Source organism: Otolemur garnettii, unplaced genomic scaffold (assembly GCF_000181295.1).
Source record: "Otolemur garnettii isolate 467f Iridium unplaced genomic scaffold, OtoGar3 scaffold00053, whole genome shotgun sequence".
Lineage (NCBI taxonomy): Eukaryota > Metazoa > Chordata > Mammalia > Primates > Galagidae > Otolemur > Otolemur garnettii.
This window is the reverse complement of record NW_003852448.1, coordinates 11,077,650-11,103,617: the sequence shown is the minus strand read 5'-3', so window position 1 is coordinate 11,103,617 and position 25,968 is coordinate 11,077,650. Positions and strand designations below refer to the sequence as shown.

At 37.6% G+C, this 25,968-nt stretch overlaps 1 protein-coding gene across 2 annotated transcripts in view; it reads left to right on the top strand.

Moving 5' to 3' along the window:
• CNTNAP2 (contactin associated protein like 2) overlaps positions 1-25,968 on the top strand; it is a 1,940,687-nt gene that overhangs the window by 812,558 nt on the left and 1,102,161 nt on the right. For both annotated transcript variants that reach the window (XM_012806491.1, XM_012806492.1), the window contains one exon: positions 23,931-24,134. In XM_012806491.1, the coding sequence (XP_012661945.1) occupies positions 23,931-24,134 (204 nt within the window). The remainder of the gene's footprint in view (positions 1-23,930; positions 24,135-25,968) is intronic.

Here is a 25,968-nt window from a genome sequence, read left to right as displayed (position 1 = left end):
AATGCATTCTTCTTAGTAAAGCATCAAAAGAATGGAAAAGCAAGAATCCAAGTACTGAATACTAATATGAAGCCAGGAGACGATCTAATACATACCCACATAAGAGAAAAACTCAAATCAATTCAAGGTGGGGGTAGGGGAACGAGGGAATGGGGAGAGGGGAGGAAAGGGAGTTGGGGGGTCATGATGTGTGGTGTACCTCTGAGGCTGGGATACAATTATAAGAGGGACTTTACCCAACAAGGGCAAAGAGTGTAACGTAACTCTTCCTACTCTCACTGAATCTGAAACAATTAAAAATTTGTTTTCTTTACACATAATCATTTTATTAATAATGTCTTGGTTCTACTTATGCTACTTGGAACCTCTGTTATAAGTCATCCTCTGATCCAGTAATCTGGAATTATGGATGATTAGTAACAATGAGAAAATCATTTACATCTACAAGTGTACAACTCAAATGCCCCCTGTATTTCATAGAAATTATATAGCTGAAACATGCCCCAAAACTCTGAGACAAATAGGAAAGCCACGCTTCTCAAATGCATTTGCCTTTAAATTTCGGAGCCTCATTAAAGCACAACTTGAAATGGTAGAAATCCAGCCAGGCCTGTCACCAAAAGCAGGTTCCTTCTGCAGCATCTAAGAAGGATTCATTAACGTGTTTTCAGCTTTAACACTAATCAATGGCAGGCACATCAAGGACATTTTAATGGGGATATATTTAAAGGAGTATTTTAATAGGAGTATAATGAAATTACTGAACCACATTTGAATAGGGAAGAGGCATCTCTTGCCTTGATGAGTTTCAAAAGAAGAAAAGTTTGAAGTTTACATGTGACTTTAAGGAAAATAACCAGAGTGAGACGCAAAGGAGAGAATAGGGGAGAGCAGCAGGGCGCGAAGCCGGTGAGAGAAAACACAAAAGCAGGGTAGTGCTGTCTACGCTCCTTTCCATAGATACACAGAAAATATTCACCCTGAGACTCCCTCTTTCCTGTAACACAGAGCACTTTCTTTAATGCCATCACATGATGTTCCTCTGGGAAATAATTATTTCATTTTTAGTAAAATTGTCTTCAGTCAAAGCAAGGGAAAATTTTAAAAATTAAAGGTAGAGTTATGTTGAATCTCTTAACTACTCATACTGTGAAAAGTTTATTCCTTCTCTATTCTGATTAGAAGAACTGCTGTGATTTTGAAGAAAAATAGATACAAATAAGTGTAACCATATATCTAGTTTCATGCATTTTCACACACCGGTGGTGTATCCAGTCACTGTCTATGTGGTGACGCTTCTCATCAAGCTGTCCTTTCCTTGTTCTCTGGGCCCTTTGTCCCTCCCCCCCGCTCCCTCCCCTCCCTCTTCCCCATCCCCCTTCCCTTCACTTCCCTTCCCTCCCCTCTCCTCTCCTTTCCTTGTTCAGCATTGTTCCCATTAATGTTTTAAAAACTTTAAGCACCCTAAGCCATTGACGGCTGTTACTGGATTCTTCCCTGTGTGTTGCTATGATGGATGTGTTGAGTGGGTGAGGGGGGAGTGGACAGTCACTGAATGGGAGGACCTCAAAGAGAAGCACCCACAATAGCTACTCCCAGCAAAGTTGTGCATGAGTGATGTAAAAAACAATTTCTGCATATACCTGTATGCATGTTCACATAGTGGTTAATAGACATATATACATATATAATATATATGCGCTATATATATATACACAATTGTTTATATTTAACTTGCATGGCTTATTTGGGCCTATAAACATTTGCTTCTTTTTAAATAACATTTTACATTTATTTTTAATGGAATTTGTCATAAAATTGATACTATAGAAACCCTAACTTGTTTTTCTTCCTGGCAGAAACTTTTCAACACATAGTATAGGAGAGATTCACCATGGCTGCTTTATTTAGTGGGAAGAGCTATCAGAAGGACAGAGTCGTCTTTTTACGATTCTATTGCTCTAAAAAGTACATTTACACCCATGAATCTCTTGAACCCCAGGATCTGACCTTCCTTTCTCTCATTAATATTCCCAAACTTTCTAAATATGGAGAGGAAAAGATTTATCAAATGATATAATAGTTCCTTAAAATTTTGGAAAAAGAAGTCTCACCTGGATCATGACAAATAACAAAAAATTATTGTGTTATAGTGACAGTTTAATAGGAAAAGAAAAAGCAGAAAGAAAATATTTCTAAATATTAAAGCTTCTTTGCATTAACTGTCAAAACAAGGAGTTTTGAAATTAGAAAACAAGGGATAAGGAAAAACATAACTCTCTAAAAGTTGTAAAGCTGCTTTTTTTAACCTTCACCTCTAAAGGTACACAGCTCTTTTTTTTAACCCTAATTTTAAAAATAAAGAACATAAAGAACTATTTCTAAGTCTTAAATCCATATTATTTACAAGGCAATTCAAGAGACAAAATACATAGTAGTCACTTTTATCAAGACATTCAGGTTCTAAAATATTATAGAATATTATGAAAAAAAGGTAAATAGGCTGGGTGCAGTGGCTCATGTTTATAATCCCAGCACTCTGGGAGGTTGGGGCAGGTGGATTGCTTGAGCTCAGGTGTTCAACACCATCCTGAGAAAGAGCAAGAAAGACTTCAACTCTACTAAAAATAGAAAAGAAAAAACAAACAAACAAACAAAAAAACAACTAGCCCAGCATCATGGCAGGTACCTGTAATCCCAGTTACTTGGGAAGCTGAGGCAAGAGGATCGCTTGAAACCAAGAGTTTGAGGTTGCTGTGAGCTAGGGCTCCACCCAGGACACAGAGTGAGGTTCTGTCTCAAAAAAAGAAAATAAAATTAAAAAGAGAAGAGAAGGGGGAGGGGAGGGGAGGACAGGAGAGGAGAAGAAAAAAGAAAAGAAAAAAGAGCATGTAATTAAAGGTTTGAGTTGTTGAGTCTGTTGAATTGTAAGGGCTGTGTCAGGTCCATGCCATTTGCCTGTTCTCCAGAACAAAGTAGCTTCTCCCTGATGTCGTTGGGGCCCAGGAAGTCCACCTGGGAGGCACAGTGGGCTAGATGCAAAATGAAAAGGGACTTCAGTTTCCAGCAGCCTCACGTGTGAGCCACACCAGTGCAGCTGGTGCCACTGCAGGCTAAGGTCCTCGTCTCCCTGCTGCCCTTAGTTGGCCTCGCCGCCCCACCCCCAACCCGTCTCTGTTGCTTCTCACTGTCCGCCCCACCCCTTCCCTTTGCTCGGAAGTTCCGTAACCACAGCCCTCCCCTCCCACTTTGTCTCCACAATGCCAGCTTTGCATTTCCCTGTTTTCAATGTCTGTAAGTGACTCTTTACCAGCCTCCTTGTGCTATGTATAAAACCTGCATAAATAGCACCCTCCACCACTCACAAGAACCACTGGGAAAAACATTTTTGTCTTTTTTTCTTCTCACATATGTCTGAAACTTGACACTTTTTTCTTCATTTTTACTTGATTTAGCTTGTATATTCTTAACCACAGCATTGTGATTTCACAGCTGAGACGTTTTCTTCATCTTGAACTCTTTAGAATCTAATCAAATGTAGTCATGAATTACAGAAACTGGAAGCAAGTCTTTGTATAAATCTAGGCTTTGGGTAGGAGTTAACTAAATTTTGTTACTTTAAAGTTATAAAAATAAAAGCTCATATTGAACACATGCGTTCAATCGTACGTAATGTGGTGAATTTCTATATTCAACAAGTATTAGTCCTTTGGGGGCAGCAAATTTATAAGCTGTAAAGAAGTGATGGCTTAGATTACTCTGCCACAGACAGATCTGTAGATGAGAAATTTGAGTCCACATCTCGGTTTGAAATTCTGACAGGTACCAGGTCCCCCCTGCACCGTCGCTTTCTCAGGGAACAGTGACAGGGCGGTGCCGGAAGATGTCCAGAATACTTGTTGCCCGAAATGTTCTTCAGTACTGTGAAGAGTAGAAACACCGTAGGCTGAATCGTGTACTTTTTGCCCTCTCATTTTCTATATTTGCTATTTTGCTCAGTGGGGAGAAGGTAAGCCGTATCAGGGAAGTCAGCAGAATTACAGAACAGTAAGCAGGAGGGTGGCATAGTCGCCAAGAATGACACCCAATTTGTCATAAATCCATTCACGCTGTGGTAAATCATGACCTTGTTCTCCCTCCAGGCCCAAATCAAAGTTGCCAAGTGGGTGAATTAGAATATTCACTATTTCAAATCAATTAAACAAAAATTTAATATATGATAACAGTAACAGCTAATGTTTATTAACAGCTTACAATGTACCAGATGCTGTTTTAAGTGATTACATTTATTAACTCAATCCATCTGCACAGTTCTTTTCTTTCTTTCTTTCTTTCTTTCTTTCTTTCTTTCTTTTTTTTTTTTTTGACACAGAGTCTCATTGTGTCACCCTTGGTAGAGTGCTGTGGCGTCACAGCTCACAGCAACCTCAAACTCTTGGGCTTGAGCAATTCTCTTTCCTCAGCATCCTGAGTAGCTGGGACTACACGCACCTGTCACAACACCTGGCTATTTTTTGGTTGCAGTTGTCATTGTTGTTTAGCAGGCCCAGGCCAGGCTCAACCCCCCCAGCCTCAGTGTATGTGGCCAGTGCCGTACTCACTGAGCTACGGGCACCGAGCCATCTGCACAGTTCTATAAAACATAGTGTATCATAGCCTTCAAGGAAGAAACTGAAGCACCGTTCCCAGACGGTCAGGGAAACTGAGGCACAGAGTGGTCTTGTGATGTATGGGTGAGGTCTCACAGCTGGCTACAAGTAGCAAAGCAGGGATTAGAACCCTAGCAATTCCAACTAAATCTCTACATTGCCTCTTCAGCTACTTTGAATTTAGTTTTTGATTTGACAAAGAAAACAGACGTGAAATATGTGTGTGTTATAATCTCCCAATGTTTATAATAATGGCTACACAATTGTGCTCAGGCATAAAATAGCAAAAAGGGAGGGGAAACTTTTTGAACTGAATGAGATTAGCGATTTCATTTTATACTTGCTCAAGGCCTATATTCGTTCTCATTACCTGGCTCCAGGTAATTGAAATCATGACTATTTTTCTTAACGTATTCAGATAAATAGATTTTCCCAAGTCCTAGAATTAAAATAGTTTGATCTTATAAATTTTGTGTCTGTTTAAACCGGTTTTTTCAACTCTTTTATTTGGACCTAGAGTTAAACTTCTGTGGCACACTTAAATTATGTTAATCAAAAAAATAGTAAACAGAAAAATAAACTTACTGTGGTTTGAACTTCTTTTGAAAATAATTTTATTAATGATCTTTGATAATTTTCATGGCACACCAATGATTCTGTTACATCACACTAATGTGCTGTGGCACAGTGGTTGAAAATCACTGGTTTAAACATTAATGAGGCACTAAAAATATAACTAACATTATAAATTGTTTTCTTAGATGCCCCTTACAATAGCTTCCATATATAAATAATTAAGATTCCTTTTTTTAAAAAAAATTAATACTATTGACACTTATGCATGGTTTTTGGGATGTACTGTTTTAGCTCTAATTTGGAGGTTTGAACACTTCGGCACAGCAATTTTAACTAATTGTCCAAAATAGTTACCCATGGAAGTATTTCAATGTCTATAGATTTTATGTTCTGAAATCGCATTTGGAAAAGTCCAATTGATAATGTACAAATAATCAGCAACTGTGAATGTGCTTTAAAAATATGAATTATTCCATTTTAGAACCTAACTTAAAATTCAAAATGGAAAAATAAGTGCATGCTTAGTTGTTTGTAAGCCTGAGCCAATCATCCAGAATGAGAGAAAAAGAGGGGCTTAATCCTAGAACCTAAGGGAATTAAGAAATAATTTGTTCTCTCCCTTATCCAGACCCACGGAGAGAACTGATTCCCAAAAGGGCAAATAAGCCAAGCCTAGGTCCTCATCTCTGGGCTCCAAGCCATCGCCCCTCCGTAGCCTGCAAGGGTAGCCACCATGCTGCTGACTCAGCTACCTACTTCCAGGGTCCTGGGAAGGCTGGTACCATTTAAATTTTCTGAAAATACCCTACCTCTGCATGCCATTTGCCGCCTAGAAGGAAGGCATATGTTATCTAGGTCCACATTAAGAAAATCTCAATCATTGACATTTTAAAGACTTAACTGTCCTACAGTAAATAGCACTCGTAACCATGTTCTATCTGTCATGCCTTGGGAAGGGCATAAATTGCTGGAATTGACCTAAACTGTAAAACATATCAAGTATAGAGACTTGGAAAATAAGATGTGTAGTCACTGTATCAAAATATGTCCTGTTCCCAAACTCAGTTCTTTTTCTAATGATCCTTATCAAAAAAATAAATGAATAAAATGAAGGAAAAGAAAATCTCCCCTAAAATTAATGTGGATTTGTGGTATTTGACTGCCCTTATTTTTTCTAAATTTGAAATGATCACCTTCTTGAAGCTACAGAATTCTGCTACATCAAGAGATTTCTAATATTTCCAGTACATCAAGCCTATATTCAAAAGAACATGCCAGATCTCCCTTATTTATGTTAGGAAGAGAAATTCAAAGTGTAAGTTATAAGAAAGAATATCTAAAATCTTAAAATATAAGAAGTCAACTGCTGGTTTATTTATAGCCTTAAAGTAATTTAGGGCTTAGAGAAGAGAGAGATTAATGTTCCCGTTCTAGTAGACTCAATATAATCTGTATTTTTATGTTGCAATTTTCAAGCAGACTATTTCCTATAAAATCAGAAAAAATAGGCAGTTATCAAATAGCTGAATAAAAAAGAAAATTCTGGGTCTTACTGTATAGCAAGTATGGATTGGAATCTCTCTAGGAGTCTGAGATTCTGCACATCTCTGTACTACACACATAAAACCTTGATGTATTATTTATGAAGTGCTCAGTAAATTGTAATAATAATATATGTAAACCACACAGTTTGGTCACAGTGCTCTCCTAAGTCACAAGTCTCAGATGTGTGTCCATCAGTGAGAAGGAACAATAGGAAGACTTTTGTTAGATGGTGTCATGAGTTACACTGGTCTGTGAAGATTGATCCCTTCCCTCCAGGTTCATTCCGACATTTCTTTAATATATTTTCACAGACATGTATGTGGTGGTTTGAAATGGTTTTTTACTTTCTTGTTATAAACAAATAAACACAATGTAAATGTGGCCTGTGCTCATTATTCACAGTAACATGCCAGAAACACTGAATTAGCAACATTGAATCATTGCTCCTAGTGGAAAAATAGGGTTAGGTTCCTGCAAGCTCTGGTCCTACATTTTTTTTGAACATTTAGTACATTATCTTGATCTCCATGTGTTTCTGTTTAAAAGTGGTTGATTTAACAAGCATTGCTGATTCATCATCATTGAATGCACTGTGACCAATACTATAACTTATGCCTAAACAAGCAAATTGAATACAGATGTTTTCCCTGTAAGGCATACCTCTGCGTTGCTCAAGGAAACACTAGTAAGCATGGTATTGTGAAGAGAGGCATTTTAAACAGCAAAATCTCCCTCCAAAAAAGCACAAAAATGCAACAAGTAGGAAACAAAAAGGATACTTTTTTTTTTTTAAACAATATGAGAACTGAAACCAGAGCATTGAGTGTTGCTTTCTTAAACATCTTTTGCAAATCAGCATGAAGAAGGGGAATGAACCTGAGTGGGAATGTTCTGGAATGAGAGAAAAGAGTCAAGAGACATGTCCAGGAGGATCACATAGGCCAAGGCTATAGCCAGAACCAAAATACAGAATCAATTTGATTTTACAGTATCTCAGGAGGTTTGTTTACAAGGAAGTAGCATTGATAAAGAACATATTTTTGGTCTTAAGATATGATTGGAAAATGTAAATAACTTTATCAAAATTCATTCTGTTGGTGGTTTCCACTGCATAACCTCATTAACATGCGTTAAAGGGAAGAAGCAAAGGGGAAGGGTGCATAGTTTTCTGAATAGTTTCTAAGGATTAACTAGTAAAGAAACAGATACGTGACTTCTTGGAAAACATCCATGAAGGAGAAGAACATGTTGAGTCAGCGGGAGGAAAGCAGCGGATGGTGATTCCCTGAACATCTCCCAGGCTGAGGGCCCTGCCACCTCACGGCCTGCTCTCCACAACCATCAGCTGGGAATGTGCACATGTGGGGACTGAAATTGTTTGCATCTCTGCCAGCAAACCATGAGGATTGATTTGAGGATGACAAATATATTTTAGCAAGTATGAAAATTTTAAAATATGGAATCTAAAAAAATGTAAAGGCTTGGCACCCTTTGCTCAGTGGTTAGGGTCCCGGCCACATACACTGGGGCTGGCAGTTTGAACCTGCTAAACAACAATGACAACTTCAACAACAACAACATAGCGAGGCATTGTGACGGGCACCTGTAGTGCCAGCTACTTGGGAGGCACAGGCAAGAGAATTACTTAAGCCCAGGAGTTTGAGGTTGCTGTGAGCTGTGACAGCACAGCGCCCTACTAAGGGTGACATAATGAAAATTTGTCTCAAAAAAAAAATTAAAAAATTCCAGAATCTACAAATAAAGAAGAGTTGGCCGTATCTGCTTATTGGTGTCTTAGCCAGGTTGGATTACTATAACAAAGTATTACAAACTGGGTAGCTTAAAAACATAGACATTTATTTCTCACAATTGTTGACCCTGAGTATTGCATGATCAAGGTCCTGACATATTTGGTGTTTGATGAGAACTTCCTGGTTCAAAGTAGGCATCTTTTTGATGTGTCCTCACAGGAGAGAAGGATGTGCTGGCTTTCTCAGGCCTCCTTATAAGGATGTGAATCCCGGTGATGAGGTCTGTCCTCATGAGCTAATCCCTTCTCAAAGACCTCACCTCTTTATAGTATCCTGGTGATGATTAAATTTGGGGCCATGAATTTTGAGGGAACACAAATCTAATCCCTTCTCAAAGACCTCACCTCTTAATAGTATCCTGGTGATGATTAAGTTTGAGACCATGAATTTTGAGGGAACGCAAATATTCAGCATAGCATTCTGCCATGGACCCCCCAATGTACATACTTCTTACTTGAAAAATGCATTTATTCCACCTCAAAAGTCCTAAAAGTCTTATCTTATTCCATCATCAACTTTAAATTCTAAATCCAAAGTCTCGTCTAAATTTTCCCTACCCCAGATATCAGTAAGACCCATGGTATGATTCATTCTGAGTCAAATTCTTCTCCAGCTGTGAACTTGTGAAATCAAACAACTTATGACCTTCTAAAATACAGTGTTGGGGGAAACAGGATAAACATTCTCATCCCAAAAGGGACGAACAGGAAGAAAAGGGGAACATCTCAGTGTAAACTCCCAAGCTTAGAGAACGAACTTCCATGGATCGTTGCTGTGTCCTCCAACCCTACTGAGATAGAGGTCTCCCCTTCAGGATATGATCAAGTGTTGGTCCTGCCACCTGGGTGGCTCTCTGAGAGGCCTCATTTCCACCTATCTCTGTTCCTGGGTCACCTGCCCACACTTCTACTAGGCTGGAATTACATACTGGAATCCTGGAGGCAGCAGGGTCCTCATGATACTTCTCCACATTGCCATAAAAGGAGACCTTTCTCCCACAACAGTTCTGTTCCTGGGCTCTGCAGCTTTCCAGGGCATTCTTTGAGATCTAGGTAGAGGCAGCCACACCCCCACAGTGTTACTGCGTATGGTGCATGCCAGTGCCACACCTGCAGTAGCCAAGGATTGGGGTGATGGAGTGTGAAGCAGAGCCTTGAGGTGGCACTGAGGACCCATGCCAAGGGCCCACCAGTGTCCACAACCCCACTTTTGAAATAATTTTTTCCCCAGGCTTAATAAATATAGCTCAGACTTGTGTTTTCTTCTGTAACACCATACAAAGACTCCTTATTGGTTCTTTACTATCATGGCCAACATTTTAGCCAAGTTTTAGCTATTAATTAGCATCATTTCCCTGTTGAGCTTTTAATGAGGGAGAAATGTGTCTCTGTTATCCATACTTCTGTCAAAAACGAGAAAGTGAAACATTGATGGAACTATATGATTTTCGTAACAAGCCAGCATCACTCATTTGTATGAATGGCTTGTCCTCCCTGCGTATAGAAGCTGTGCCTTCTAATTTTAGGAGCTTCAAATCATTTGATCTCTTGGCAGGACTGGGTCCTATGCACAAGTGGTATGAGCATTGCTCATTTATGGAAATAATTTAATTCAGCCTGTGCAACAAGGCCCCAGTGAGTGTGCAGGTGTCAAGAAGTAATGGACAGCACCCAAGTTCACAGTGAATCAGATTCCCTCCAATGCCCAAGCCACTGAGGTGTGTGATGACCAGACCACAGAGAACCATTTATGTTTTACCTGCCAGGACCCAACTTTTCTAGCAAAGAGGAGAGAGCGCTGTAGCTCACAACATGTGTACACTTTGAGCCTTATTAATCCTATTTTATGGCTGAGGTAAAAGTTTCACCCAAAGGTATGAAAAATCAAATAAAAAATAAAGCCTAGCTGTAATGCACTACACCATATGCATAAACTCAGAACACACTGAGCATATGTTCTTGTAAATAAGTGTGAATCACTTATACCAACTCATTTAGCTTTCAGAAAAGCACAGAAAGTAGACTAAGAATTAAATTTTTTACTAGTCGCCCATTACATATCACTGTATGCTCAGAAAAACTTTGTGGGGAGTTGTTGGTAAAATGGATACTGTTTGGAAAATATTGTTATAATTTAAAAAATCATTTGTTTATGTATTTATGGAGTTGAAAAGGAGGGAACATCAGATTGTTGGACAGCAGAAGAAGTGATAAGCTGAGATTCTGTCTAAAGATTAAAATAGTGCATATATGGGGATTCACATATTTAGAATATGTCAAAGAGGAGTTTTGCACATTTTATTTTTCTTTTTTAGGGAGGCTTCCACTCCAGTAAAAGTTGTGAGGCTATTGTAATACTGGATTTCTCATATGCTTGGACAAGCCTATGACTATAAGCGTTCATCTGAAATTCTCTTATCACTATAAACACCTTGATTACTTTGAAATTCAAGGTGGCAAAAAGACATCATTGATAGGTTTCCATTCTTTAACAGCGTAGGTATTTCCTGTATTCTGGCTTCGTGTAGCCTGTGTCTGCTCTGTGTGAGTGTTTGCTTCTGTGAGCCTTGAGCCTGGGTCTTTGAACTCTCTACATCTCTACCCCACCTTTACCTCCCCTTCCCCTCACACCAACATGGGAATTATCTTCCCAAGATGCAAATTCAGGACACATGCCTTGCACTGCAGATACCATCGCCACACACACAGAATCACATCTTCCCTAGAGAGCATTAGGGTCTTCCTTTTCTGATTCTAATCCCACCCATGACCTTGAGCCTTGTGTATGAAAAGTCATACAGAAGTGAGCTTTTTAAAATGATTGTATGAGCTGTTCTCCCATCTGTCTGAAATTATTTTATTCAATCTTAATTCTCTTTTGAAAAGAAATGGCTCACGAGTTATTTCTTTCTTAAAACCATCCCTTTATCTCAATAACCCCACTGTTTTGGCTTACTGCCAGGAATGCAGAAGTTACTTCAGAAAACACTAGTTGATTGTAGACTTTCAATAATGGTTTCTAAGATTTATTTAAAAGGAGCTATCTACGATCTATGGAAGAACTCCCGTCAACAAGATTTTTGTCTTGTTTGATCTGAACTTTGATTTTTTTCTCCTCTTTTGTAAGGTCTTATAAGAAAGGATGTTTTAAATTACAGTGTATTGAGAGAAAAATTGAGACACGGGTGAGGCCAACATATCAGAAAAGCGTCCACATGGAAAGGTAGCTTCCTACTCAAGAAGAGGAGTAGGCCACACCACAGGGTGAAGCAGGAGGTGGAGGGTCTGTCAGGAACCAGAGGCACAAGGCAGACCTGGGTAAGAGCCTCACTGTGTTCTTGGCTGGGCAGAACCTTTTTAGTTTGATCAGATCCTAGTAATGTATTTTTGGTGTTGCTTCAATTGCCTGGGGGGGGTCCTCCTCATAAATATTCTCCCAGGCCGATTTCTTCAAGTGTTTTCTCTGCACTTTCTTCTAGTATTTTTATAGTTTTGTGTCTTAAGTTTAAATCTTTTATCCAGTGAGAGTCTATCTTTGTTAATGGTGAAAGGTGTGGGTCCAATTTCAGTCTGCTACAGGTCAGCAAGCCAGTTCACCCAGCACCATTTGTTAAATAGGGATTCTTCCCCACTGAATGTTTTTTGTTGGCTTATCAAAGATCAAATGAGGGTAAGTAGCTGGGTTCATCTCTTGGTTCTCTATTCTGTTCCATACATCCACCTCTGTTTTTGTCCCAGTACCATGCAGTTTTGATCACTATTGATTTATAATATAGTCTGAGGTCTGGTAGCATGATTCCTCCTGATTCATTTTTATTTCTGAGTATTGTATTGGCTATTCCAGTTTTCTTCTGATTCCATATAAGATGAAATATTTTTTTTTTTTTGAGGTCTTTAAAGTATGACAGTAGAGTTTTAATAGGGATTGCATTAAAATTGTATATTGCTTTGGACATTTATATGGACATTAGTCCATTACTATGGACATTTATACAATGTTGATTCTTCGCAACTATAAGCATGGTATGCTTTTCCATTTGTTAACATCTTCAGCTAGTTTCATAGTTCTCTTTACAGAGATCTTTCATGTCCTTTGTTAGGTAAACTCCCAAATATCTCATCTACTTTGGCACAACTGTAAAAGGAATAGAGTCCTTGACTTTTTTTTCAACTTGACTATTATTGGTATATATAAAGGCTATGGATTTGTGAGTATTGATTTTGTAACCTGAGACACTGCTGTATTCCTTGATCACTTTTAAGAGTTTTGTAGTTGAATCCCTGGGGTTTTCCAGGTCTACAATCATATCATCTATGAAGAGTGAAAGTTTGATCTCCTCTGACCCTATATGGATACACTTGATCAACTTTTCTAGTGTGATTGTGATAGCCAAGACTTATATGACAATGGTCAAAAAGCAGTGGAGACAATGGGCAACCTTGCCTGGTTCCTGATCTGAGTGGAAACAATTTCAATTTAACTCCATTCAATATGATATTGGCTGTGGGTTTGCTGTAGATGGCCTCTATCAGTTTAAGAAATGTCCCTTCTGGGGAAGTGCCTATGGCTCAAAGGAGTAGGGTGCTGGCCCCATATATTAGAGGTGGTCGGTTCAAACCCAGCCTTGGAAAAAAACTGCAAAAAAAAAAAAGAGAGAGAGAGAGATGTCCTTTCTATACCTATTGTCTTAAGTGTTCTGATCATAAAAGGATGCTGGATATTACAAAGTGTTTTCTGCATTAATTGAGAGAATCATATGGTCTTTGGTTTTTATTATGTTTATGTGATGTATTATATTTATAAATTTACATATATTGAACCATCCTTGAGATCCTGGGATAAAACCAACTTGGTAATGGTGTATAATTAGTTCAATGTATTGCTGTATTCTGTTTGCTAGGATCTTACTGAATATTTTTGCATCTATATTCATTAATGATATTGGTCTATAATTTTCTTTTCTTTTTGGGTCTTTTCCTAGTTTGGAGATCAGGGTGATATTTGCTTCATAGAATGTGTTGGGAACAGCCAAGAACACAGTACATAAAGCAAGCAGACAGCCCTCAGAATGGGAGAAGATATTTACAGGTTATGTCTCCGACAAAGGTTTAATAACCAGAATCCACAGAGAACTCAAACATATTAGCAAGAAAAGAACAAGTGATCCCATCTCAGGGTGGGCAAGGGACTTGAAGAGAAACTTCTCTGAAGAAAACAGGCACACAACCTACAGACACATGAAAAAATGCCCATCACCCTTAATCGTCAGAGAAATGCAAATCAAAATCACTTTGAGATATCATCTAACTCCAGTAAGATTGGCCCACATCACAAAATCCAGAGATGTTGGTGTGAATGTGGAGAAAAGGGAACACTTCTGCACTGCTGGTGGGAATGCAAACTAATATGTTCCTTTTGGAAAGAAGTTTGGAGGTCACTTACGGATCTAAAAATAGACCTGTCATTCAATCCTACAATCCCTCTACTAGATATATATTAAGACCAAAAATCACTTTATAACAAATAGATTTTCATCAGAATGTTTATTGCAGTTCAGTTCATAATTTCTAAGTTGCAGAAGAAGCCCAAGTGCCTATCAACCCACAAATGGATTAATAAATTGTGGTTTATGTACACCATGGAATATCATGCAGCCTTAAAAAAGATGGAGTCTTTACCTCTTTTATGTTTACTTGGATGGAGCTGGAACATATTCTTCTTAGCAAAGTATCTCAAGAATGGAAGAAAAAGTATCCAATATACTCAGCCCTAGTATGAAACCAGTTTATAAGCACCCACACTCCCATAGGAATGCTATAACCCAACTACAGCCCAGATGAAGGGGAAAGAGGAGGGGGAGGGAAAAGGAGAGGGAGGATGGGTGGAGGGAGGGTAATTGGTGGGACCACACTTATGGTGCATTTTACAAGGGTACATATCAAATCTACTCAGTGTAGAATATAAATGTCTTAACACAGTAACTAAGAAAATGAGGTGAAGGCTATGTTAACCAGTTTGATGAAAGTATTTCAAAATGTATATAAAACCAGCACATTGTACCCCATAATTGCATTAATGCACATAGCTATGATTTAATAATAATAATTTTTAAAAAGAGCCTTTATTGTAGCTTTATGGGAAGAAGTGGGCGAGGCAGGGTAGGCAGCTTAGCTGTTGCTAGCTTGAACCATTTCAGTGACTGTGCCCGTAGGGGCTATTCCTGCTGAGTGGTAGCTGACCCTGGGCTGATTAGGACAGGTGGATCTTGTCTCTGAGTGGAGCTAGATAAAGGAGGTAGTGATGTGTGGACTCTGGATGGGTTATTTTATGTTTAGAAAGTTATATCTGTGGACAACTTGTTAACTATCTCTAGAAATTGGCTAACTCTGGAAGGGGCAGTCCCTTCAGAGTCAGCGAGGTCCTAGACATCAAAGTGTCAGAATAGGGAAAGTAAAAGTTGGTTAAAACCCTCCACAAATGACCCAAGGGGACAATGCCTGCCCATATCCATCCCCCTCCATTACTAATAGGGATCGCTGATTTTTCCTCAATGTTATGTAAATTACTATAAAAACTGTGCTTAAAGAAAAGTTATCTCACTTCCCTTGCAACCAAATTGACATCCTTTAGCCTACACAGTGCTGAAATTTGAATTCCAATTCTGAATATGATGTTTTCAGTAGAGCTAGTTACCTGAATAATGATTTTAAAACATATCTGAAATAAATTCTAGGAATAATTTAAATCAGAAGACATTCTGAGGAGGTTTTTGATGTCCAGTTATTTTTTCATCTGTGTAACATTTACTTAGGATTGTAATTCTAGGTAGCCTTCCCCCCCCCCCAAAAAAAATAGATTTTGTATGGTCAAAAGCTAAAGAGCTCTTTTCAATAAACTGCAATATTATCACAGACAAGGCAAGTCTAATTTGTTTGACTTTTTGATTTATAAAAATAGGAATTATTGCTTCCCCATGAATTTCCTACAGATAGATTTTATGATAATTTTCAGAAATTGCTCATCATCTCCCTTTTATCAGATATAGAACTTAACTTCGATCTCACAATAGGCAAGTTTTTCATAAATGCATTCAATTAAAAGGAGATTATATATTTTGTATTTATTGGAGTTAAATGTTTTAGCTTTTGACTTCTAAACAAATATATACTCCATTGTGAGTATAATAAGAATTTTGTATTTTAAACTGTTTATTCACATCAGAAACCCGCATTGTAATGCTTATCCAAATGCATGTGAATACATAAAGTATTAAGCCTGTATTCTTGGAAAGTAAACTGCGTCGCACCAGGTATGGCTTTGAGGGGAAATGAGAACACAGAATTCTCCTTTTGCCTTTCCTCAAACACGAATATCTTTAGATCAGTTTAGTAAGTATTTATTGTGCCAGGAAGACAAAATAGAACAATCCAAAGTCTGTGCCTTAGAGGGGCTGAAGACCACAGTGAAATCAGACCCATAGAAAGTTAAGTTCAACCTAACAGGAGGATGACTCGAGCAAAGTATCCAAGGTGCGTTGGTCCGGCAGGCAAAGGCAACTTCACATGGGGAAGGTTCCTTATCTGAGGCTTGGAAGATGCCTGCATTGAATTAGTTTAAAAAAAACAAAATCTTTCATTAAAGAAAGTGAGCATAGCATGAGGAAAAAAGGCACTAGGTGCTGTTGACAAGGAATTCCATCCGTTCACCATTACTAGAGCAAAGAGAAAAAAATTAGGCTAAAAGGGCACTATACCACTGAAGTAGTTATAGCCACATTGAAGAGACTAGATTTGGGTCTTTTTGGCAAAAAGCATTTAGTTTGGAAAGGTCTTTCTTACTTCTGATTGATGGATAGATTTAAAGGAAAGAAGACTGGGGAACAGAAACGATTTATTCAACAATGTTGATACAACAGACAGAGGTGATGGCAGCCTGGCAGCCGTGCACATAAAACTAAGCTATGAGTTTAGAAAAAATAGAAACCCTAAATTTCACAGCATTGGAACTGGCTACATGTAGATGGGCAAGAAAAGGAGGCATCGAAGAATGTCCCAGATGTCTAGCTTGCGTGACGTGATAATGGATTTGAGAGCGGAAGCAGTGAGGCTCAGGCAGAGAATTCTCGTGTTGGAAGGTGGAGTTAGACATGCCTGTGGAACGTCCCTGCATGTCAGTCTTCTGGCAATTGGATACTGAAGTCTATATTTTTTGCAAAATGAAATCAGACTTTTCTGGCATTGTTGTAGTACTATGAAATATCATACACTTAGGGACAAAGCTCCGTATTTTAAGGAGAAATATTGCACAAAATGTCAGATGCTGGACTTTCTGCAAGAAGAGCCTTTGAAACTGTTGTTTTATTTTTCCAGAGTAGAATTAAGTTTTAAGAGATTACCTCTAAAAAAATAATTTTTAAAAAATTATTTTAATTTTTTGGGCAGCACCTGTGGCTCAAGGACATGTGGTCACTGGCCCCATGTACCAGGGGTGGCGGGTTCAAAACTGACCCTGGCCAGAACTGCAAAAAAATAAATTTTTTTAATTTTTTTATTTTTAGTTATTATGATTACATAATACTCACGTATATTTATGGGGCCATGTGATGTTTGATACAAGCATGTGATGTATATTAATCAAATCAAAGTAAGTGGCGTATCCATCACCTCAAACCTTTATCATGTCTTCATGTTAGGAACATTCCAATTCCACTCCTTCAGTTATTTTAAATATATCTTGATTTATTTTTTAAAGGAGCTGAAGAAGGCCAATGTGCTACTATTAGTCTAAATTAGCTATATCATATTTTGGAATCTATCTGGGTTTTTTTGTTTGTTTGTGTTGTAGTTATAACTTTGCTTTTAGGTTTGTTTAGCTGTACATAGATCATAAATACATTTATGCCATGATGGGTTCAATGTGTTGATTATTTGTACAAATTGGAGTGCTTACATCCTACTAATCAACATAGCCTTCACCACTTTTACCCAATTACAGGATTAAGCCATTTGTGCTCTACACCTGATAAATCCAACTTGTATTTGCAATATGCTCCACAGGTGTGGTCCCCCTACCAACCCTCCCTCTATCGACCCACCCCCCTCCCTTCCCCTCTCCCTCATGTACATTTTTTAAAAAGACGGCAATGGGATAGAAGAAAGGAATCGATCAAACAACATACAGACAGAGTGAGATAGGTAGGCACCACCAGAATTTGTGTCTGCTCCAGGAATAACGGAGTAAATTCTTACCTATCACCACAACCACCCAACAGTAGCCTAATACTATTTTTTTTTGACAATTGATATCTTGGGTATATTTATTTTGTGGCACCAAGGTAGATCAGAGATATTCCCATGATTTCTTCTAATTTAGTCATTCTAATTTTTAATTAAAAAGCATAAAATGGATTTTATTATACTTTAAACCAATTAATGGAAATGTGAGTGACAATGTTCAGTCACTGAACAGATACTAATGGATGCTGACCATTGTCCAAGGCACTGTTTTCAGTACTGAGCTCTAGAATGAAACCATCTCAGAGCAGATTTGCTAAAGAGATGGAAACATACCAATATGTCAGGTTAGGAAAATGCTATGAAAAAGGAAAAAACAGGTGAGTAGAGAGAAGGTGAAGATGGCAGTCACATTATTTTACAGGAATGGCCAATGTATCAAAAATATTATGTGACTTAAAAAGCCAATATGTACATTTACATTTGTGCAAAATTCACATAACCAAGTAAATGTCATACTCTGGTATGCTTCCACTTTAATTTCAGAGATAAATTTAAACTCTTGAAGTGATTTTGCCACTATATGCATAGTTTATATAATATTAGATTCCATACTAACGTGTTAATGTACATGTTAATGTAAATCTTCACTAATTTCATTTTAAATTTGTAAACATTACACATACATATAATTGTGAGTGTCTTTACATCTTGTCTTTAAAAGATATCTTTATTATTGCTTTCGTTTTTTCTCAGATTGAAAGTCCTATTATTATATTTCTTTCCAACTTCACTGAAGTATAATTTTCAAATAAAAATTATATATATTTCAGGTAGATAACACCACAATTTTGTGGTATTCTTCCCCAAACATCAATAATACCAGTGCAGTTGTAGGAAAATCTTAGACAAATCCAACTTGTGAAGATTTTACAAAACACCTCATCAGCTGTCTTTGGAAGTTGTCAAATTATGAAAGACAAAGAGAGACATAGAAACAGTCATGGGTTAGAGGAGATCAGAGAGACAGGATAACTAAATGTGTGAGAGCCTGGGCAGAATCCTTTCAACAACAATACTAACAAAGCATTCTTAAAAACCTGGGGAAATCAAAAAACCTGCATTTTTGTTAAGAACACTTTACTTAATTTCTGAGTTTTGACAAATCTACCCCATTTGGTGAAATGCTAACATTAGAAGAAGCTGCATGAAGGGCGTATGAGATGCTGTCTTTCCAACTATCTTTCAACTTTTCTCCAAATCTAAAATCATTTTCAAGTAAAAAGTCGATTTTAAAAACAAAATTGAAACCACAAATTCTTATGAAAGAATTGGGCATCCAAACGATGGTTGATTTGTAGCTAACCAAAATCCTGTTCTGGAAAAAAAAAGAATGTGAAATGAGGTTAAAAAAAATTGTTCAGTAACAAAAACAAAACATAAAACTGTGTACAGGGTCATCCCTCCCTGTGTCTATGTGTGTACGTAAACATTCTGTATGAAATTTTAGTGATCATAAATGGTATATCTTTACTGGTTACTTCAGAAAAATGAAATTATGCCCCTTCAGGATTTTTAAACCTTCTCTTTTTTTTCTCAGATCTCCTACAAGTAAGTGAAACATTTTTTATGAAAAAAATAAGGTATTTAAAGTAATTCTTACATATTTCTTGGTGTGCTATATTCAAATGCTTTTTGTCTTTCCAAATAAGATACATTATAGTTTCAAGTTGTAGTAGAACCTTTGTAAGTTGACCACATAAAGGACTGTGACAAACTGGTCAACATACAGAGGTGGTCAACATAGGAATGAGGCCTGCTGTACTGACACATCCAGGTAGTCCATGTCCAGTCTAGGAAAATTAGATCAGCTTAAGGAGGTGGGCAAGTGTGGAGGTTCTACTTTTCACTTTTTTTTCTTTTTTTTAGAGATAGAGTCTCACTTTATCACCCTCACTAGAGTTCTGTGGCGTCACAGCTCACAGCAACCTCCAACTCCTGGGCTTAGGCGATTGATTGTCTTGCCTCAGCCTCCTGAGTAGCTGGGACTACAGGTGCTCACCACAATGCCTGGCTGGTTTTTGTTGTTGTTGCAGTTTGGCCAGGGCCAGAGTCAAACCTACCACACTTGGTATATGGGGCCTGCACCCCACCCACTGAGCAGCACGTGCTGCCCTCTACTTTTCAGTTTTATAAAGACCTTGGTGCATGAATATCAATAAAATATATTAATCAACTCGAACATACAAAACTCAAACTATTGCTATATGTTTTGGACCATGACAAAATGAAATAAAATTCTCCTCTCTCTACTCTCTCTTGTCTCCCATCTCTCTCTCTTTTCCTCTTGTTATATATATATTATGTGTGTATGCATTTATGTATTATATACTATTTGAATTGTTTCATATGTTAGATCAGGCATCCTCAAACTATGGCCGGCGGGCCACATTTATCTGGTCCACCGTGTGTTTTTGCCGTCACTGCCTGTCCTGCTTAGCAGCCAACTCATCCCAGGGCCCACAGTTCAGCCCTCCAGTAGTCTGAGGGACAGTGAACTGGCCCCCTGTTTAAAAAGTTTGGGGACCCCTGTGTTAGATTGATGGATAGATGAGTAGATAAATGTATAAAATCTAGGGTATGTACCAATCTATTACCCAATAATACTGATGATCTCTTGTGGTTGTGATACAACTTTACACTGTCTGTATATCTGTATTATTTAGCTTCTTTTAAAATAAACACAATTGTCCTAAAATATATAACAAAGATATATTTTAAAATAATAAAATCTTTAGGTGGTAAACTCTTCTCCAAATTGTTCAAATGTAGAAAGTAAAGACCAAATAACAGTACTTTTTTTTAGAAAAACCCTTTCTACCATGACGATTTGATGAACTGGGCATATTACCAGTTCTCTGAGTTATTGTTAGAAACAAAATTGTGGAAACACTGTGATTTTGCATTCACTTTTTGACTAGCCATTATTGTTGTTCAGATTGCTCAAACAGTTCAAGCATACATATTTAATCACTGCATAGAAAACTTAATTCCAGGGAGTGATAAGCAATCAGGACATTAGAAGAAAAATGTGGCTTGTCCCTAAATAAGCACAATGCATTATTAGATGTCTACAGAAATTTAAATGCATTTTTGTAAGAAGTAGAACCAAACTCTGATGGATGGTACTTACATCATTATACAATATCCTAGACTCTATAAAGATAAGTTTATAATATTGTTTAAGTGTAAATTATATGTCATAGACCATTTCTAAGAATTTTGTAATTTTCAAGCCACTTTCATGCTCAAATCTACTAGAAAACGTGCTGATATACTGGGAACATATATATTGTCATTTGTAGAAAGACAATATTCATTTAGGAAGTAGATCTGGCTTACAGATCATGTTATCAGTTTCCCACCTGATGGCTGACAACTTACATTTGGAAAATGAGACTTTTCTACATGGATAACTTTCTTTCCTGTCTTCATTAATATGTTAGGACTGTCTAAAGAAATAGGCCAGGTGTGGTGGTTGATGCCTGTAATCCTAGTACTGTGGTACCCTGAGAGGCCGAGGCAGGTGAATTGCATGAGCTCACAAGTTCAAGCCCAGCCTAAGCAAGAGAGAGAGCACATCTCTAGTAAAAACAGAAAAACTGGCCAGGCATAGTGGTGGTACACACCTATAGTGCCAGCTACTTGGGAGGCTGAGGCAAGAGGATTGCTCAAGCCCAAGAGTTTGAGGTTGCTGTGAGCTATGGCACCATGACACTCTACCCAGAGCCATCAAGAGCAGCACTGTTGCAAAGAAAAAGAAACTATCCTCAACCTTTTGTCACATTTTCTCATTGTTCTAAATGTAAGGCAAGAAGAAATTAATATTTGCCTAAGTCACTGTGCTGAACCTGGAACTGGTTCAGGTTTCAATTTTGGAGAAATATAGGAACAGTGAATTCTTTCCTCTAGCCAAGCTCAGAGAACATTTACTTTCTGAAAGATAAATGAGAAATATTTTTAAAATATTTTTGTCAATATTTTGTCAATTTACATATATTGACATAAAAAATATATATATATAATATATATGACACTATATATAGAAAACCATGATGTCTCTATTATTCACCTATCCCTGGTATTAAATTGAAAAACTTCTTTCTAGAGTCCAGAATTGCCTCTCTTCTTCTGTTTTTCATTTACTTTTTAAGACAAAAATATTTCTCCCAACTGCTGGATTATAAATTCAACCTGAGATCTGAAAATCAGATTCCATTTTTTCTCTCCTTTATTTCTCATCACAGATGATAAAGATATTGCCATTGGAATTCAGCTGTGAAAGCACAGATGATTAAGCTAAAGTCTAATTGACTTTGCAGTGTTAGCAGAAGCCAAAATTTAATGGTTGATTTTTTTTTTCCTTCACATTAAAATAAACTTCTATGATTCACAGTCTTAGAGAACAGAATTCTGTTGATTACGAAAGTCTTTTTATGGGCAATAAAGATCGGGTTATAGAAATTAAAACTTAATGCTTATAGTTTTTATTAATTTCTTGTAATTCAACATTGTCCACTGTCCAGAAATATTTGAGAACGTAAGTATTTGAGCTAGAAAGACAAATATCATTAAAGCATGTGAAAGCCATTGATGATTCAAAAGGAAAGCTTAGACCTAAGTTTAAGTTGTGTTTGAAATAAATATATTCATGACTCAATGTTAGAATTAGGTAAAATAAAAACATCGAACGGTAGGTAGTCTGCAAAAAGAGTGGAGGGGGTTGTCGCATTTCTCCCGTCGACCGCCTTTCCCATGTCGGAGATTTATTTATCTGGTGGTACGCTCTACTTACAAGGCCGACCAAAGTGTCCCCTGTGGTGATGGAAGGAAGGAAGCACAAGAGAACCAGGACATGAAACAAAAAAACGTTTCTCTGATAGGCTTTAAACTTGCTATCATTTTTCTCTGATGCCTCCCTGCGGAGTTCTTTAGCCAGACCTTGCCCGCAACAGAGGCTGGCTGTGTCCAGGATTTTAATTCTAAAGTAATTAGGGCTATCTACTGTGCTACATTTTCTTCTATTTAAAAAGCTAACAGAGATGGAATTTTGAAAATATTGTTAATGACCAAGTTCGGATGATGGCAATGAAGCTCTTATTTGAACTCAGTGTTTGAACAATGTGTTTATTGTGTATCTTTGAACCGTTCCATGAATTTGGGAACCTATGGACCAGCAATACATAAAAAATAATATCTCATGATGTGAATAAGTAGCAGTTATGAAACTAATCCTCACAGCCACCTATTTCTTATAACAATGATGAAATTTTCCATACTTTTAAAAAGTCTGCATACTTATTATTTTAATGTAATCATTTAAATTACAACTAGAATTGCTAGACTCATAGTACAGGCTACACATTTATTCTTCTAATTCATATATGGATAAGTGAGGTTATCTGTGTTCGATGTAGTCAAAACATTGGTGCCCAATTCTCTATTTCAAAAGAAAGAGCTAATAAGGGATTTGACACACTCATAATATTTAAGAAGTTTTAGGAAGTTTTTTTTAGGGTCCAGTAGACTAAAAACTCTGAACACTACAATATAGTTTACTAAAATGGTAGTAAAATATAAAAACCACTAGAAAGAAAAATGAATATTCCATGAGTGTCTTCATTCTTGAGTCCAAAAACAGCAATTCTTGAATAAAATGCCCACTTACAAATTGTGAAGAATTGTCCTTATTAAAGAAGAAAACACTGAATCTTACCATCTGTTAGGGATAATAAAAATTTGTCTTAATTATTATTTACTTTTTGGACTAAAGTCCAGATGACCAAATTAGAATTTGAAGCATGTAACACGTTAATTGAGTTCATGTTACTGACATCACAAAGTAAAATTTTACACTGATCGAGGCTTTTATGATCATTCCTATAAAATCTCCTTTTCAAAACACTGCAGATCAAAAGAAATAAAATGAGAACCTGGGCCTACAGTAACTTTCTCAGCAAAAACATCTCTTTAATTCTTACGCTTCCAGGTAGACCCCTCTTGGAAGTGGATGGTTACGTGCACGGACTGAAGTGTTGTTCCTTTTCTCCCTTCAGGGGCGGATGTTATCAACTTTGACGGCCACGTTGTGTTACCATATAGATTCAGAAACAAGAAGATGAAAACCCTGAAGGATGTCATCGCCCTGAAATTTAAAACCTCTGAAAGCGAAGGGGTGATCTTACACGGAGAAGGCCAGCAAGGGGATTACATCACCCTGGAACTGAAGAAAGCCAAGCTGGTCCTCAGTTTAAACTTAGGTATGTTCTGACTCGTGTAACCATTAAGGAAATGGGGACCTCGGTAAATGGAAAGAATGGTAAATTATAAAAAGGTTCATATTATGTCACCAGCTCATTCTGAATCCATACTGGTTTGTATACACTGATATACCCATTCTTTCAAAAAATGTTTATCAAATGCCTGTATTCTATAAGGCTCTGTGTTAGCCTTGGGGGCACAAAAGGGAACAGAGATAATGTCTTTAAACTCATGAAATTTATGATGTAGGAGAGGGATCAGGCAATACATCATCTACTGTTATTTTACAACAACAAAAAAGGACCAAGTGGCTTCACATAGTAATTATTCTAAGATCTGTCCTTTTAGAGGCATGGAGCTCTTTCAGAGGCTGTGGGGCCAATATTGGAATGTAGTGAGGAAAGTTCTCTGTGAGGGTGAAATATTCGAGGTCAGATCTGAGTGATAAAGAGAAACTAGTCACAAAAGCATGAAGAGGGAGAGGGTTTCATAAGAAAGGATCACAGAAGACAGGGTTGGTGCAGGCCAGCAAGGAGGCTGGTTAAATGTAGTGAGTTATTAACATAGAAAATGAAATCCAGGAAATGGAAATCGTCTAAATCCTGGGGTGTCCTCAGAGTATAGTAAAGGATTTAGATGTTATTTTAAGAACAGGAAGCTACTGGAAGCCTTCTCAACCAGATAGTATGTAGTACTAGGGTCTTATTTTCAAAGTACACTGAGACTGCTATAAAAAGAATGTCTTGTGTGGCCCTGAGACTCAAGGCAGGACTTTTGTGGAGTTCTGCTGAGAGAGAAGAACTGGCTCACATGAAGAGGGTTTCAGTGGAAATGCCAGGAAATGGGTGTAGCAGAGAAATTATTTTAGTGGTACATTCAGCATGCTTGTGACACACTACATACAGCCTGAGGAGAAAAAGGTAGAAAGAAAGAACAATTCCTAGCATTTGGATTTGAGCACCAAATGGACATTATGCCATTTTCAGAAATCTAGGAAACTTTAGGAGGAATTCTAGAGATGCGTTTGGACATGTTTATTAAGGTTGCTTATTCAATACCTGAGCAAAGCTTTCTATCACGGAGTCGCGTGTGTAAGACGGAGGGAAGTGGGTGTGGAAGTGAAGGCTGAGAGGTAGACAGGGAGTAGGAAGAAAAAAGAATCAAACAGACCAGGGAGACAGAAGGGTTATCTCCTGTGCTAAATTTATCTAACACGTCATGAAAGATGAAAGTTGAGAGATGAGTATAGGCTTTGTATTGGGCTTCCATAGCACGAAAGTTATTATTTACTCTCAGTGGACCAGGGAGGACAAGAGTTTTGTTGACACTTTTTCAGGTTAAAAACAAAATGAAAGATATGGAAATAAGTATTTTGAATATAGTCAACTGGAAAGGAAGGAAGCAGAGAAATAAAATGTCTGGAGAAGAACTCTAGGCAGTTACTGTTTGGTTTAGGGTTTTTGCATTCACAGACACAATCCTAATATGTGCTTGGATGTTGATGTTGTAGCCAGGATTTACTAAAAGCAAAAGAGAAAAACCACTACATGGGCACTAGCATTCAAACTTACAATTCAAGCAGAGACATTTATTTGCCTTTTATTTTGCTTGCCTAAAACTTCCAAGCTGTTAGACATCTTTGTCAATTAGCAATTAGAGTGCTCCAAACATTCCTGACTATGGCTTGTATCTCATGTGTTAAATTATATTACTGTAAAAAACAGTATTCTGGGCCAGGCATAGTGGCTCATGCCTGTAATCCCAGGAAGAAGCGGGTGGATTTCTTGAGCTCATGGGTTCAAGACCAGCCTGAGCAAGAGCAAGACCCCATCT